This window comes from Alligator sinensis, unplaced genomic scaffold (genome assembly GCF_000455745.1).
Source record: "Alligator sinensis unplaced genomic scaffold, ASM45574v1 scaffold771_1, whole genome shotgun sequence".
NCBI classification, from domain to species: Eukaryota; Metazoa; Chordata; order Crocodylia; family Alligatoridae; genus Alligator; species Alligator sinensis.
In genome coordinates, this window is record NW_005842911.1 from 139,522 (window position 1) to 153,051 (window position 13,530).

At 51.0% G+C, this 13,530-nt stretch overlaps 1 protein-coding gene across 3 annotated transcripts in view; it reads left to right on the forward strand.

The window, feature by feature from the left end:
- Positions 1-12,185, forward strand: part of LOC102383742 (T-lymphocyte surface antigen Ly-9-like) — a 17,439-nt gene extending 5,254 nt beyond the window's left edge. Inside the window, exons 2-10 of one of the 3 annotated variants that reach the window (XM_006036074.3) lie at positions 606-941; positions 1,628-1,888; positions 3,673-3,696; positions 5,156-5,254; positions 5,951-5,986; positions 8,830-8,882; positions 9,373-9,465; positions 10,239-10,340; positions 11,936-12,185. In XM_006036074.3, the coding sequence (XP_006036136.2) occupies positions 606-941; positions 1,628-1,888; positions 3,673-3,696; positions 5,156-5,254; positions 5,951-5,986; positions 8,830-8,882; positions 9,373-9,465; positions 10,239-10,340; positions 11,936-11,959 (1,028 nt within the window). In that variant the 3' untranslated portion in view covers positions 11,960-12,185. The remainder of the gene's footprint in view (positions 1-605; positions 942-1,627; positions 1,889-3,672; positions 3,697-5,155; positions 5,255-5,950; positions 5,987-8,829; positions 8,883-9,372; positions 9,466-10,238; positions 10,341-11,935) is intronic. The other 2 variants (XM_006036075.3, XM_025192320.1) reach the window with 2 other exon arrangements.
- Positions 12,186-13,530: the final 1,345 nt, after the last annotated feature.

Sequence of the window (13,530 nt, forward strand, 5' to 3'; positions counted from 1 at the left end):
GCGTTAGGAGAGTGCCTGCCCCACCTGTCCGTCCTCCCTCATTCCAGTTTGAAGGGCTGGGTCCAACTTTAAGCAACCCATAATGCCAGATTCTAGCGTCACTCGGCAAATGTTCAAGCTGCTGCTCCGACACTTCAAAGCTGCTCCCCTAAACACCCACAAACGCACCCTTTCACATCCCTCCTTGCTGCCTGCCTTTACCCTGATGCCAATGACACTCTCAGGCTGCTGACAGGCCATCTCAGCTGCCCACACCACTGATCAAGGTCTTGCTGCCGCCTTGTGCTCCCCTGTCTCCTTGCCTCATCTTATACTTGGATTGCAAGAGCTCTGGGGCAGGGATCTAGCAGACCAGGGTCCACAATGCTTGGCATCACAATAATATAAGTTAATAACCAATCCTATGTCGCATCACATGTAGCACAGTAAGCAGTTCTTTTCGTATGGAAGGAGTTCAGAGAGGATGCTCTGTTGCGAGCAGAAGGAATAAAATGTTGCCAGTGGTCTCTGGGGCAGGTTTCACTGGGTCTGGGTTGAGGAAATGCATTCGTTTGTGATGGGGGTTGACCCCAGTCATCCTAAATGCTACTTTGTTCCTTTTCAAGGTGTACGGTGGTCCGGAGCAGGTGCAGACGCCGCCCCGACAGAGCTGGTCGGCACCGCGGGGGAGACGGTCACGTTTCCGCTCGAGATCCCGGCAGGGGAGACATTAGATAATGTTGGCTGGACGATTGGCACAGAGAGTCTAGCAATCGCGGTACCAGGAGACCCCGCGAGTGTCGTTGTGTCAAACAGGCGCTATAGGGGCCGCCTGCGTGTCCCCAACGCCGGCCTCGCACTGCACATCACCGACCTGAGGCCGGAGGACGCCGGGTCCTACACAGCTAGAGTCACCACGGATAAAAGCGAATTCACTAGGCTCTTCACACTGCGGGTCTACGGTGAGTGCTGGTTTTTCTGTTTATTTGTTTGCTTTTTTATCTTTATCAAAGGTAACTTGACAATGTCAGAGTTAAACAGTCTTTGCCCATGGAGTCTCCATGTCTATCTCTCCCCTACGGTTCAAATGCAACAGCTTAATTAATATTAACTGTCTGGAAGGGCACAGGAATGGGGATGGATACCCTGGCAGGGATGTGAATCCCCCTCCCTGGAAGGGGCAGGATGAGCACTCGCCTTACTGTGCCCGGTCCGCGGGAGCAGTCTCTGCTTTCCCCACGCATCAGCCAAGTGGGGGGCACTGGACAGATCTAGGCTCTGAGCATTACAGCTGTGGCCAGAGTAAAGACACGTCGTGCGGTGCCATTGTCACATCCGCGCTAAGAGCTCACGAGTGTGGTTATTTCTGAGCAAGGACCCTGGATAGAAATATCAGTCACCAGGGGCATCTCATACTAGACACATCCCTGCGGGGGTCTGCCACCCCCAGGGGCCTCCTACAGGGACCATCCAGCATCACCTGAGGGGGGCTGATAGGACTTTATCTTCTCTGCTCTGTCACCTGGTGGTCTCGAGGGCTCTGCGCTCCTGGTAGTGTCTCAGGGAGATGCTTGCAGGAAGGCGAGGTGCTGTTTTCTTCCCTTCACACCTGTATCCTCCCATTTCGGTTCCTTTCCTCTCCCTGCAGAGCGGCTGCCCCAGCCCATGATTCACTGCAATGCCCAAAGCTGTACGAATGGGCTCTGTAACATCACCCTAAGCTGCACCATCCCCAACGGAGGCAGCAAAGTGACCTACAGCTGGAGCATCCCACAGCCCCCCAGTATGACCAGTCAAGGATCCATCGCGGTCATCTCTCACCCAGATCTTCTGATAAACATCACGTGCACGGTGCAGAACCCCGCCAGCAACAGCTCCACAATAGCCTCTGTCGAGGCCCTTTGTGCAGGTAACTCCTTGCATATCAGACTTCTTTTTTTTCTTTTTTAAAGTGCAGGACATTCACAGAAGCATCCACAAAGTCAAAAGCCCAATCTCCAAGCTGCCATGCTCAGATCTTCCCAGGCAATAGTAGAGTGAGGCCCATAATAACATCAGTTATCACTAAGAAGGCAACAGAAATGTTTCCCTAAGAGCTCACTATTATCCTAAGAAGCTAACTTGGTAGCAGTCCTTTAACAGGGACTAAACAAGCAGACAGTCTTCTTTACACCTTGAGGAAGCAGGAGGTTCAATGTAAGCCCATGATTCAAATGTTCAGGCTTCAGGACTTGATTGGACCCAGGGGCCAAGGCTAGACCTGAGGAGAAGCAGCTGTAGCTCGAGTCTGGCCCTTCTTAGGTCTGACTGGGTTGCAAAGGTCATGTTTCTCGAGCTGTTTGGTACTGCTGGCCTGGAGTTTTCAATCAAAATCAACCTGGCCAAAAATGCAGTTTCTGCAAAATTGAAGGTTTGTAATAGAAGATCTAGGGGTTTTCTGTGATGATTTTTTACTGGGGGAAACCCCAATGGAGTGTTAAATCAGTCTGACATCAAAGTGCAACCAGACACTATGATATCTTGTGAGGTCACAGCTGGAAAGCTTCATAAGACCTGTTCTCCCCTATGACTTGGACCACTTCTCCCATAATGCACTGCTGATGGACCCGACTGATGCATTATGGGAGTAACACAGCTGAGGTGCATCATAGCAAGTGACCTTCAAACAGGGAGCTGACTTCACTGCGAGTACAGAGGGCCTTAGTCACTGGGACTACAACCCCGGGGGCATTTCAGCACCCATGCGCAGATGCAATTTAGTGTCCAAGGCACCACAACTCATGCTTCAGGGCAGGTCAGGAGATTCCCTTTGGATCCAAAAAACATCAACATCGCTCTATCACAGAATGCAACTCCCTTTGGGTGTCTCCCAGGTTTGGGCACAGTGGCCTTTCATCCAGCTGTGGGACGAAAGCAAACAAATTTCCTGCCAGAGGGACATTCTTCTCTTTGCTTGGCTCTTAACACTTCAAGCATTTCCAGAACCAGGCATTGCATGGCTCTTCTACCTCCTGCCTCTGCCCAGAGCATGTAAATCAATTAACCCAAGCTTTGGCCCCCAGCATCTACCATCATGCAGAAAAAGCTCCGTCTTGGGCTTGGAGGGGCTGTAAGCTGGCTTGGTTCATCCTTTTGGGGCTACAGATTGGACCCAGGGCTGTTTATGCAAGACTGGAAAGCAGACAGCCCTCTGTGCCCTACCCAAAGCTCGCAGTGAGAGCGGGTAGCAAAAGAACCAGGGTACATACCTCTGCCGGGGCACAGATGGGTGGGTGGAAATGGAGATGGACACAGTACCATAGGGAAAGCTTTGCTGGGCATGCTCATACCCTGGCTCAGGCTGAGACCTGGGTGCCAATCACATGGGGGTAACTGCAATGGAGACTGTTTGCAAATGAAGCAAAGAGTCATCAAGGCTGGAGATGGAGGCTCCAGCAAGAGGAGATGGTGCCTGGCAGTGCTCTCTCCCCGCCGCAGGAGGAAGAAGAGCCAGCCACTGGCTTCCCCTCCTTTACCCAGAAACAGGGGGAACAAACTGGCTGCCACCAGTTCTCTTCCTGTTTCTCCATTGTGGTGTGGAAGTGCGGGTGGGGGAGTTACATGGGCCCGTTTTGGGAACAGCGCCCTTGCAGAAACACTCACTCCATTATCCCTGTTCTTTCCCCATGTTTCCCTTTACCATATGAACGACAGGAAATTCCACGAACTCCACTGATGGTGAGCTACCATCTCATCTGTTTTCAACTGCCTCTTGCTCTCTCAATGGGCTGGATCCAAGTATTATCAACTCTTATAATATCAGCACACTATGTAGAGTGCCACCCACAGCCCAAGCTCTTGACAGCCTGGGCTTAAGCAAGAATCCCACCACAAATCAGCTCCCAGTCCCTGGGGCTGTGGATAAAAGCTTACAAACGTGACCATTAAAGAGCTTAAGAATCTGATGGGAAAAGAAAATAGACCCTTCTTATTCACACCACATGGTACCTGGATATTTGGGGTTGGTAATACAAAAGGGCCTAATTCTGGCACGCATAACATAGCTTCACTGACTTTGGTGCTGACTGTCCTGGTTTCCAGCAGCTGGGGATGGAATCAAGTACAAAGGAAGAAAACCCTTTGATCCACTAGAAAATATAATGGCTAAGACAGAAACCTTGTTATATAAAGGGAAAAATGATTCCAGCTATTGGTGTGATCCACTACAGAGCCAGAGCACTGAAAGGCTTGGGAGTAGCATAAAGTATAGGGACGTGATCCTGGGAGGGGATGACCTGCATTGCTGCACTAACTCCTTGCTCATGTCTACTTAGCGCAAAATGAGATAACACCATTGTTGTGTGCTTTCCCCATCACCGCTCACCCTAAGCCCGCTAACTCCCGTATGACACCAGTATCCTCAAACATGCATTGGCCCAAACAGTCAGAGACTCTAATTATGGCGTTAAACTTGTTCGTGCAATAAAGGCCCTTACTTGGCAGGGGAAACACCATGTATCTGGGTTCAAGAAGGCAGTTTTCCTTAAGCATTCCCGGGGATAACTTCTTCTGGCATAGTTTAGTACCTACTGAGGTGCTGGGACTTAATGCCCACTTTATGGAAATGCGAGGCTCTTCCCTAGCTTGCTCCTTCAGCCATATGGCTGAGGGCAGGCAAAACGTGGGGGCATCCGAATCCCAAGCCTCTGGGTTTGGGCCTGCACATAGGAAGCCTGGCAAAAGACATTGGAAACATCTGAAGCCCCTGGTGGGGGTGGAGGATGTTTGCTGGTTGTAGGGCCACTGATGGTTCTGGACCTACCCAAAGATTTGGACTTGATTTGGCTGATTTGGCTTGGAACATGAAACATTTCTTAAAAAAAAGAAAAAAAAAGAAGAGAGTTTGTGCAATAAAGGCGAGCTTTCCCTTCAGCTAACCATGCCCTGTCCACTAACGATGGACGTGCACATGGCATCTGTAGACCTCTCCAGCCCCGCAAGTCAGCCATCGGCCACTTGGGTCTCTGTAGGCAGGGGAAGGGATTCTGCAAGTTACTGATGGCTCCTGGGGCAGGGTGTCGAAAGCCAGCTTGCAGCCCCGCCGCTGTCCTGCTTGGGGGCTAGGGAATGTGCTTTTCTGCTGCAGATCAGGACCATTTTCTTCTGTGTCGCTGAACTATGGATTTTCTCTTTTAAGGACATTCCTCTTCCGCCATTATCATTGTTGTCTGCATTGCAATTGCCATTGGTGTCCTAGGGATCTGTGGTTATGTGTTGTACAGGAGGAAGAAGAAAGGTAAGGAACTACCCAGGTGCGGTGCAGCTGGTTGGCACAAGTGCCCATGACTGTGCAGACTTGTTAACAAAGGGCAGGTCCTTGCCCCTGGGGGCCTTACTGGGCTGCCTTGTCACTGCAAAGGCCAAGCTCACAAAGGGGCACAGTGCTCCAGCAGGCCTTGTGACCAAGCAATGCTGCTGCTATGCTTGCAAAGGGCAGCACCATCCTACGTGGCCCCTCTCTACTCACCAGCTGCAGACAAGACATTTCAGCCAGAGTCCCAACCCCACTGCCCTTTTGCTCCCATGTGGGGAGGCTCGTTCTGCTGGACCTAGAGTGAAACAGGAGGATGAAGGAGCTGTTTGCAGTCTCCTTTAGGACCAGAAGCAAAAGGCCCAAGACACCAAGAGCCAGGCTAGTAAGTCCTGGGCTGGGCTTTGCAATCCCAGAAGAGACTGCTGCTGATCTCCAGCGCCTTTCAGCATCGGTCCAAGTTATCCTCGAGCAGAAGGGCTACAGCTGGGCCTCTTCCACTTCCCTTATTGCCACCCACATCTTCCCCTTTAGCTCAAGGTGGGGGGGGGGGTGACTAGGCAAGGGGTAGTGCAGGGTGGAGTTGGAGATGGTCCCAAATATCTGACCCAGCAGAAAGGTGGCTTTGCTTTGGGCTCTCTCTGTGCTCTAACTGACCTCTGCCTTTTCTTTCCATCTCAGGTAAACATATGAACTTTGAAGGGGAGAGTGAAAAAGGTAAGATTATATCGCCTCTTCCCCCTGCCCCACCCAAAACCCTCTCCATGGACCCTTCTCCCCAACATCTCCCCCATCCACACACAGCATGTTTTACTGCCAAAATCTAATGTTCAAGCCCTTGTCCCTGCGCAAATTTGGAAGAAACAGAGTCTGAGGCTGGACAGGAGCGTTGCAGCCCTCTAGTCTTACCAGTTGCCGCTGCAGTAGCCCCTACAGCTCCAGTCAAGGTCTGGAACCAAAACCGAGGGAACCGTGCCCAGCAACTCCCTGCTTGGGCACAGCTGGAGCCAGCAGCTTAGCCTTGTCCCATGGGCTATAACAAGCTTGGAGCATCTTGTAGATAAAAAATGCTCTCAGTGCTTGGAGGTTTATCGTTCCAGTGTGCATTTGTTCCTGTGTAGAGATGACACTGCCTCCATCGGCTCCCCCCAACTCAGCCGGCACCCACTGGCTGTTCCCCCTTGCAACTCCTCTTACCTCTGCTTTGCCCCACCCAAGACCTGGAGACTCCCTGCTTTCCCTGCCAGGGACTCCTCCCCCTGACAGCCCTCAGCTCCAACCTCCCAGCCTTCACTGGACACAAAGAGGCCTAAAGAGTGAGCTGTAGGGCCTGAGCTACCAGCCCTGCTCAGTACTAGAGAGATGAATGCAAAAGCTGTGGCCAGGCCAGGAAGGCAGGGCCCTGGGCTAACGCCAAGGTGGAGCTGGTTATAAAGCAGGTGCTGTTCTGTTTCTGCAAAGCCGCACAGCTCAGCTGACAACCAGCCTGCGCAGGAGACTACAGCATGTTGCACAGCGTCCTCCTGCAGCCTCTCACCGAGGCTCTTCATCTCTTCTTGCTTTCTATTTTGTTATCTGGTATAAAAGACACCAACTGAAAAGAGACAGCTTTCGCGGACAAAAAAAAAGCCATCAGAGGACAGGGCTGGGAAGCCACAAGGAGTTTACAGACAGCAAAGGGACTAGGGAGAGGGGTTTTGGGTTCTCCCCAACTAAAGGGAAAGACTGGAGAGATGCAACGGAGATTTACACAGCAGGACTGATCCATGCGCAATGACTTACTGGAAACTAAGGGTGGGTTTTGTGGAGCCACGGAAGAATCAGAACCGCACGGCTTGCAGCAAGAACAAGCGTTTTCATGCGGCTGCTTCTGAAGACAAGAGCAAAGCTGACCCCTTCGCCTCGCTCTTGCAAGGCAGGAAGGGGAGACGTGGAGCATCAGAGCAAACATGGCTGCTTCGTACATACGGCTCCCACTTTGGAGAAGCCTCTGGGTCAGACACCTGCTATCAGCAGGGGCCAAGCGGGCAGTTCTGCAGTTTCTGGCCATTCTCGACACAATCCCTTGTCCTAGAGGGGCAGAACATTGGCAGTGCCCTTGATCCCTGTTATACCTGGAGCAAGATGATGTTCCTGGCACTGTGCGGGGTAATTGTGCTTGCTCATGGTGTTTTTAAGAATAGATGAGAGGAGACAAACCCTTGTTTAGGGCGGCTTAGACAGGGCTGATCCTGAGTTAGACTAGATGTGAGCTCCTGAGGGTCCGCTTAGTCTGAGTCTTCCCCGATTCCACGAGCATCTGAGAAGCTAAATGGAAGAAGAGCAGAGCAAGGAAGAAACTGTTGCCGCATTTAACCCACTATGCATTATCAGGCTGCCTCAATGTTTGTACATAATAAAATGTATTTCTCGTTTCCTCTTCCACACCCTTTTGAAACCAACTCCTGTAGACAGGCACCAGACAAAACTGACATTTCCTCCAATAAAAATCTGCTTCCATGCACAGTTGACTTGGGTTCTTTGAATAGGTGAAAATAGTCAGAACTCCTGAGGAGGTGATCTCTTTTATTAGACTAACTAGATAGTTGCAAAAAAAATAAATATATATATTTGCAAGCTTTTGGGCACATGCGCCCTTCCTCAGGCTTAGGAAAGTGCAAGGACTGTAAAATTTCTCCCAGGTGGAAGTGTGCATGTGCCCAAAAGCTTTCAAATAAAAAACTGTTTTGCAACTATCTATTTGCAAGCTTTTGAGCACATGTGCCCTTCCACCTGGGAGAGAAATTTTACAATCTTTGCACTCTCCTATGCCTGAGGAAGGGTGTGTGTGCCTGAAAGCTTGCAAATAAAAACACTTTTTTGCAATATCTAATTGGTCTAATAAAAGATATCACCTCCCCAAGGGTTTTGATTACTTTTGCCTGCAGACCAGCATGGCTACAACCTGTATCCTTGAATAGATGAAGGATTTCAGTGTGAACTACAGCCAGTTGACCCAGGCTAGCTACGCCCCAGGCATTTCTTCCCCCACTACTGTCATTCAGCTACTTCAGAGGGGGGATGTGGCTGCTTCTCAGAACTGCAGAGCAGCCCAGAAGAAAGACTGCACCTAAGAGAAACCGTGTTCCCATCCATGTGGCCAGCACCACAACCGTTTTCACAGCATAACCATTTAGGGGCTGAAAGTGAGAGAGAAAAGATAAAAGCCCTCGGATGTCAAACTGAAAATGCAAAGAAAAATGAAGAAGGCGGAGGCTGGGGTTAAGGCATAGCCAGGTCACGCATGAGCATGAAAACTGCTGCTCACGTGTGCTGTGTCACGTGGCCATGCAGGAACCCATGCACAGTGCAGCAGGGATCGGAGCAAAACAGTTACCTGCAGTGAAGCACACTTCCTCTCCTCACTTCCATCCCCAGCCCGACTGCGAGAGCTGGTGGGCAGAGCTGGGCCCAGGGAGGAGAGCAAATCCAACCCACGCAAGGAAGCTAGTGCTCCTTCCCCTGCGTCCACCTGCAGCAGAGCCTGCTCCACTCATGCTTTGCTTTCTTTCTCTTTGCAGTGGAAGAGACTCAAAACAACACGCTTTACGCTCAAGTCGGCTTTAATCCGTCGGTGAGTCTTTGCAGGGGAATCAAGACCAGGTGAACAGGTTGGGGAGACACAGCCAGAGCAATGGCAAGGATGGGCTGATGCCAGCCATGAACTTGGGTGGAGATGCCAGCCACGCCAGAGCTCTCTCTAATGGTGGCAGCCTCGGGGAAGCTTTCATGAGCTCCTTTTTGGATAATTCCTGAGCAGAGCAGCAGGTAGCCCTTGGCCCCAGCAGTGGAAAAGCCTAGGGCTCTTGAAGATAATGTGTTTTGCTGCCACCCTGCTTTCCCGTTGCAAAGGGGCCAAGTTAACAGAACCAGGCCTCTACTTGGGCTGCATGGGGTCTCGCACCCAGCATCCACCTTGGCACCCTGGCCAGCCTTCCCCTGGGCCTCGGCCTCCTTTGTTAGTACCGTGTCCCATCCCGTCCTCACCTGTGCTGCAAACTTCCCTAAAGACCATCATTAATGGGTGTTTTGGCTGGGGTGGGGGGATTCTGGCTCTTCTTTAGGCTCCCAGGAAGCCGAAAAGGTCAGGAGGGAATGGCGCTGTGAACAACGAGAACCCCATGACCATCTATGCCACTGTCCAACCCCAGAGCCAGGTAGGACCTGAGCCCTTGGGCTGCACATCTGTCTGATACATGCCTCCTTCTCCAGACTGGCGGGGGTAAACTCAGAATTGGGGGAGGACAGGGATGCTGATTTAGGAGGGAATAACAATTACCTGGGCAGCGCTGTGACCGCAGCCACTGGTTCTTCAACACGGCAGGCCAGGTCCATGCAAAGAACAGCAAGGAGACCGCAAAGGGCAGAGCATCAGCCTCACAGAGCAAATCTGGGCACCCCAGGGCTCAGGACAGCACACCTACAGCACAGCTCTGTCCTCTCTCCATCTGATCCCAGCACAGCCCTCTACCAGGGGTCCAGGGGCAACTGCACCACCCAGGAACGGCACCCCAGCATGTACAGGCGCACACACACACACACACACACACACTGGGAGGGTCTGCCAAGGAGCTAGCATATTCCCTCCATCCTACCAGATCACTAAACAAGGGCCAGACTTCCCTTGCCTTCATGGGTGGCCAAATCCTCTTGGCCCAAAGTGTGCAGCCAGTGCAGAGGAGGCCACCAGCTCCACAGGAGAGTACGGTGTGCAAAGTGGCAGGGGATGACCCCAGCTCCTTGCACGTGAGAGCACCCACTCCCTTTCCTGGCCTGGGAAGCAGCAATGCAGCAGTTACTGGACTAGGGTGACATCCTGGCCCTAGCGACAGCAACTTTGGTGAGGACCAGAGAACTTGAGAGAGCCATGCGCCCTGCTCCAGGCTGCTCAGTGCCATGGCTCCTGACTGCCCCGCTCCTTTCCCCGCAGGCTGCCATGCAGACAGACGATGAAAAGATGTGCAAGGGAAACACAACATCCCCACATCAGAAGGAGAAGCAAATCAACTGCACCGACGAAATGCCCCCTGGGGTGAGAAGCATTTGCATCTCATTATGGCCTTGCACACTCCAAGGACAGCAACCCCGCGGCACGCTTAAGCCAGCAAGGCCCTGGGAGGAGAGCGCAGGGGAGGCGGGGGATGGACGCGCCCTGATGTCAGAAAATCCAGGCCCCACGTTCCATGGAAACGAGCTGGGTTTCAAGTCATAGCTGGGATAACCCTGGAGACCCAGGGGCCAGCTGACATGCATGACAGTGTCTCATGGAGCAGCAGATAGCTTGTGGGATCTGCTCATTTTCCCACTTCCCCGACCCGCTGGAGCATGGGGCAATTCTTTATCTCACAGGGCTCTTTTTCCTGCCTGCAAATCAGCCACCAACATGCACAATGTCGGAAGTGGACTGTTAGACCATGAATTATTAGACAGCAAAGCCAGGGCTTGCCTGTCTCTCAGCAGAAAGCACTTGGATTATGTCTGCACAGCCGATGGAAGGGCTGAACATAGCACATGCCAGCCCTGATAGCAACAGCGATAAAGATGTGGCAACACAGGGCTTAGCATATAGGAGGAACTAAAATACAGACCCCTGCCCTCATGTCTTCTCTGTGCCAGCTAGGATACACTACAAATCACCTGCACTTTGCAGTGCAGGAGACCCCCAGTCGCAAGTCAGTCTGCCTGGCAGTGACAGAAGTTAATTTTTAGGTGCACTGGAAACCCAGATTCAGCATGGTAGAGGCAATATCTTTTCTTAGACCAACTAGACAGTTGCAAAGAAAATTTGCTTTATTTGCAAGTTTTCAGGCACACGTGCCCTTCCTCAGGCACAGAAGAATGCAAAGATTGTAACATTTCTCCCCGGTAGAAATGAAAATTGATATTGTACAGGAGAGCTGGGGGGTGGTGGAAGTTTTCCTGGCTGGAAAAGTTCATTTTATGCAAACTAGGCTCGCGTACAAGTTGGAGCAGTGTATTCATCTCAGAGGTGTCTGATGGCAAGCAGGATGTTGAATGATGCTTCTTTCCACCACCCTCCAGCTCTCCTGTACAATATCAATTTTCATTTCTACCTGGGCAAATAATTACAATCTTTACAGTCTCCTATGCCTGAGGAAGGGCGCGTGTGCCTGAAAGCTTGCAAATAAAGCAAAACTTTGTTTGCAACTGTCTAGTTGGTCTAAGAAATGATATTACTTCTGCCACACTGACTGCTTGTACTTTTAGACCAACACAGCTATAACCTTTATCCCTGGAAACCCAGAGACCTTCTCCTCCTCTCTGAGGCCTTCAAGTCACAGGGTCAATGACTCTAACATTTCGGGGGAGCTCAAAGCGGTGCTGGCCAGTGAAACAGCTGGGGATTGCCAGAGCTCAGCTGCCCTGACACATCCCCACATGTTCTCCCCACTCCTCTGCTTTTGTTGGGCAGCGGCCCCTGGGCTGGTGTTGTGTCCTGCAAAGCCTGGCATATGATAGCTTTGATACCTAGTGCAGCATAGGCATGTCAAAGTTGGGGGTCCCCTTTGGCGGGGGGTTGTGTGGGGAGACCAGCACCACCCTTCACTTTATGATGCGTCTTTGCTGACATTAATATTTCTGCTCTTGGGGTTTCTTTCCGTGCAGACACAAACCCTCCCAATGCTGTAATAGCTCTGCCTGGACATGCAAGAGCATACCAGAACAAGACAGTCTACATACCAGCCAGGGAAATGGATACGTGCAACAATGAAGAAGGCCAAGATTCATTTCCAGCTATATGCTTTATCTACCTCAAATCAATTAAGACACTCAGAAAACCCATCCAGAACTTCACAGGACCTGTTTTGCCTTCCTGTGACCTTTGTATGAAAAAAAATGGTTATGCAGCTTTTAATTGGGTGTCCTATGGTACCATCATTGAGCGGAGAGCAGGCCTGGAAAGAGAAGGTGTAGGACGGTTTGTATTCTCCCGCTGTTGCCAGAAAAGGGAACATTACTGGGGCAGAGAGACTGAAGGAATGAGAAAAATGACATGTGGAGGAAAGACGATAGCCCTCCATGCAAGCCACAAAAGGCATGTGCGACAGGCAGTACAATGGACAAGAGGTACAGAAGGACTCTGCTCACTTTTATGGAGACTTTTAAAAATTTTTATTAATTTGCTGATAAATCTGGCTGCTCCGCTCCACTCTAACAGTGAAGAAGTTTCCAGATATCCAATCTAAACCCACCTTGCTGCAGCTTCAAGCCATTAGCTTATGTCCTCTCTGCAGCAAGAGAGAAAAAGCTGCTTTCTCTCTTCTCTATGGCAACCCTTCACGTATTTGAAGACTGATATCATGTCCCTTCTTAAGTGCCTTTCCAGCAGCTGAATGTGCCTCTCCTTGTATGATTTATCTTGCAAGGCCTTGATCATCTTGGTCATCTTTCTTGCTACCTCTGGACCCTCTCAAACTTTTCCATGTCCTTTTTAAAACGCGGAGCCCTGAACTGCACGCCAAATGCGGATGAGGCCAGGTAGAGAGGCACTGTCACCTCCAGCGAATTGCACCAAATGCTTCTATTGATGGAGCCCAAAACCCCATTTGCATTTTATGCAGCTGCATTGTAGTGCAGACTCATACTGAGCCTGTGGTCTACCAAGACTCTCAAGTCCTTTTCCCTAGAGCTGACATCCTGCCCGGTATCCCCTATTTTGCACCTGTGTTTTCAGTTATTCCCCCAGAGATGCAGCCCCTTCATTTGTCCACATTGAACCCCATCCAGTTAGCTCTAGCTCAGCTTTCCTATCTGTCGAGATCCTTCTGAATTGCACTCACATCCTCCCCCACGTTCACCATCCTCCCCAGTTTCATGCTGTCTGCAGACTTGAAGCTTTCTATGCCACCATCCAAATCATTAATAAACACATTGAATGACACTGTGGTCAGGACACAGGGCCAGGCTTAGGTCCCAGGCTTAGGCTCTTTCATCAGCAGATGCTAGGGTCCTTGCACTTAACCTGTTACCCTTCCCAGACCCCTGCCCTTGATTGCTGCCCCTGTCCAACTGGTCATTTGTGTCTCTGACTGCCTGGCTGTTTTGAATGGAAGCATTGGGATAGACTGAACACATCATGTTTGACCCCGGGGGGGGCACAGATATTAGCATCCCCATTGCACAGAGCGCTGAATATCAAAATGTCAAGGGCTCAGCACCCCAAGAGCCACTAGGTACCATCAGTGGGACAGAAATCATCT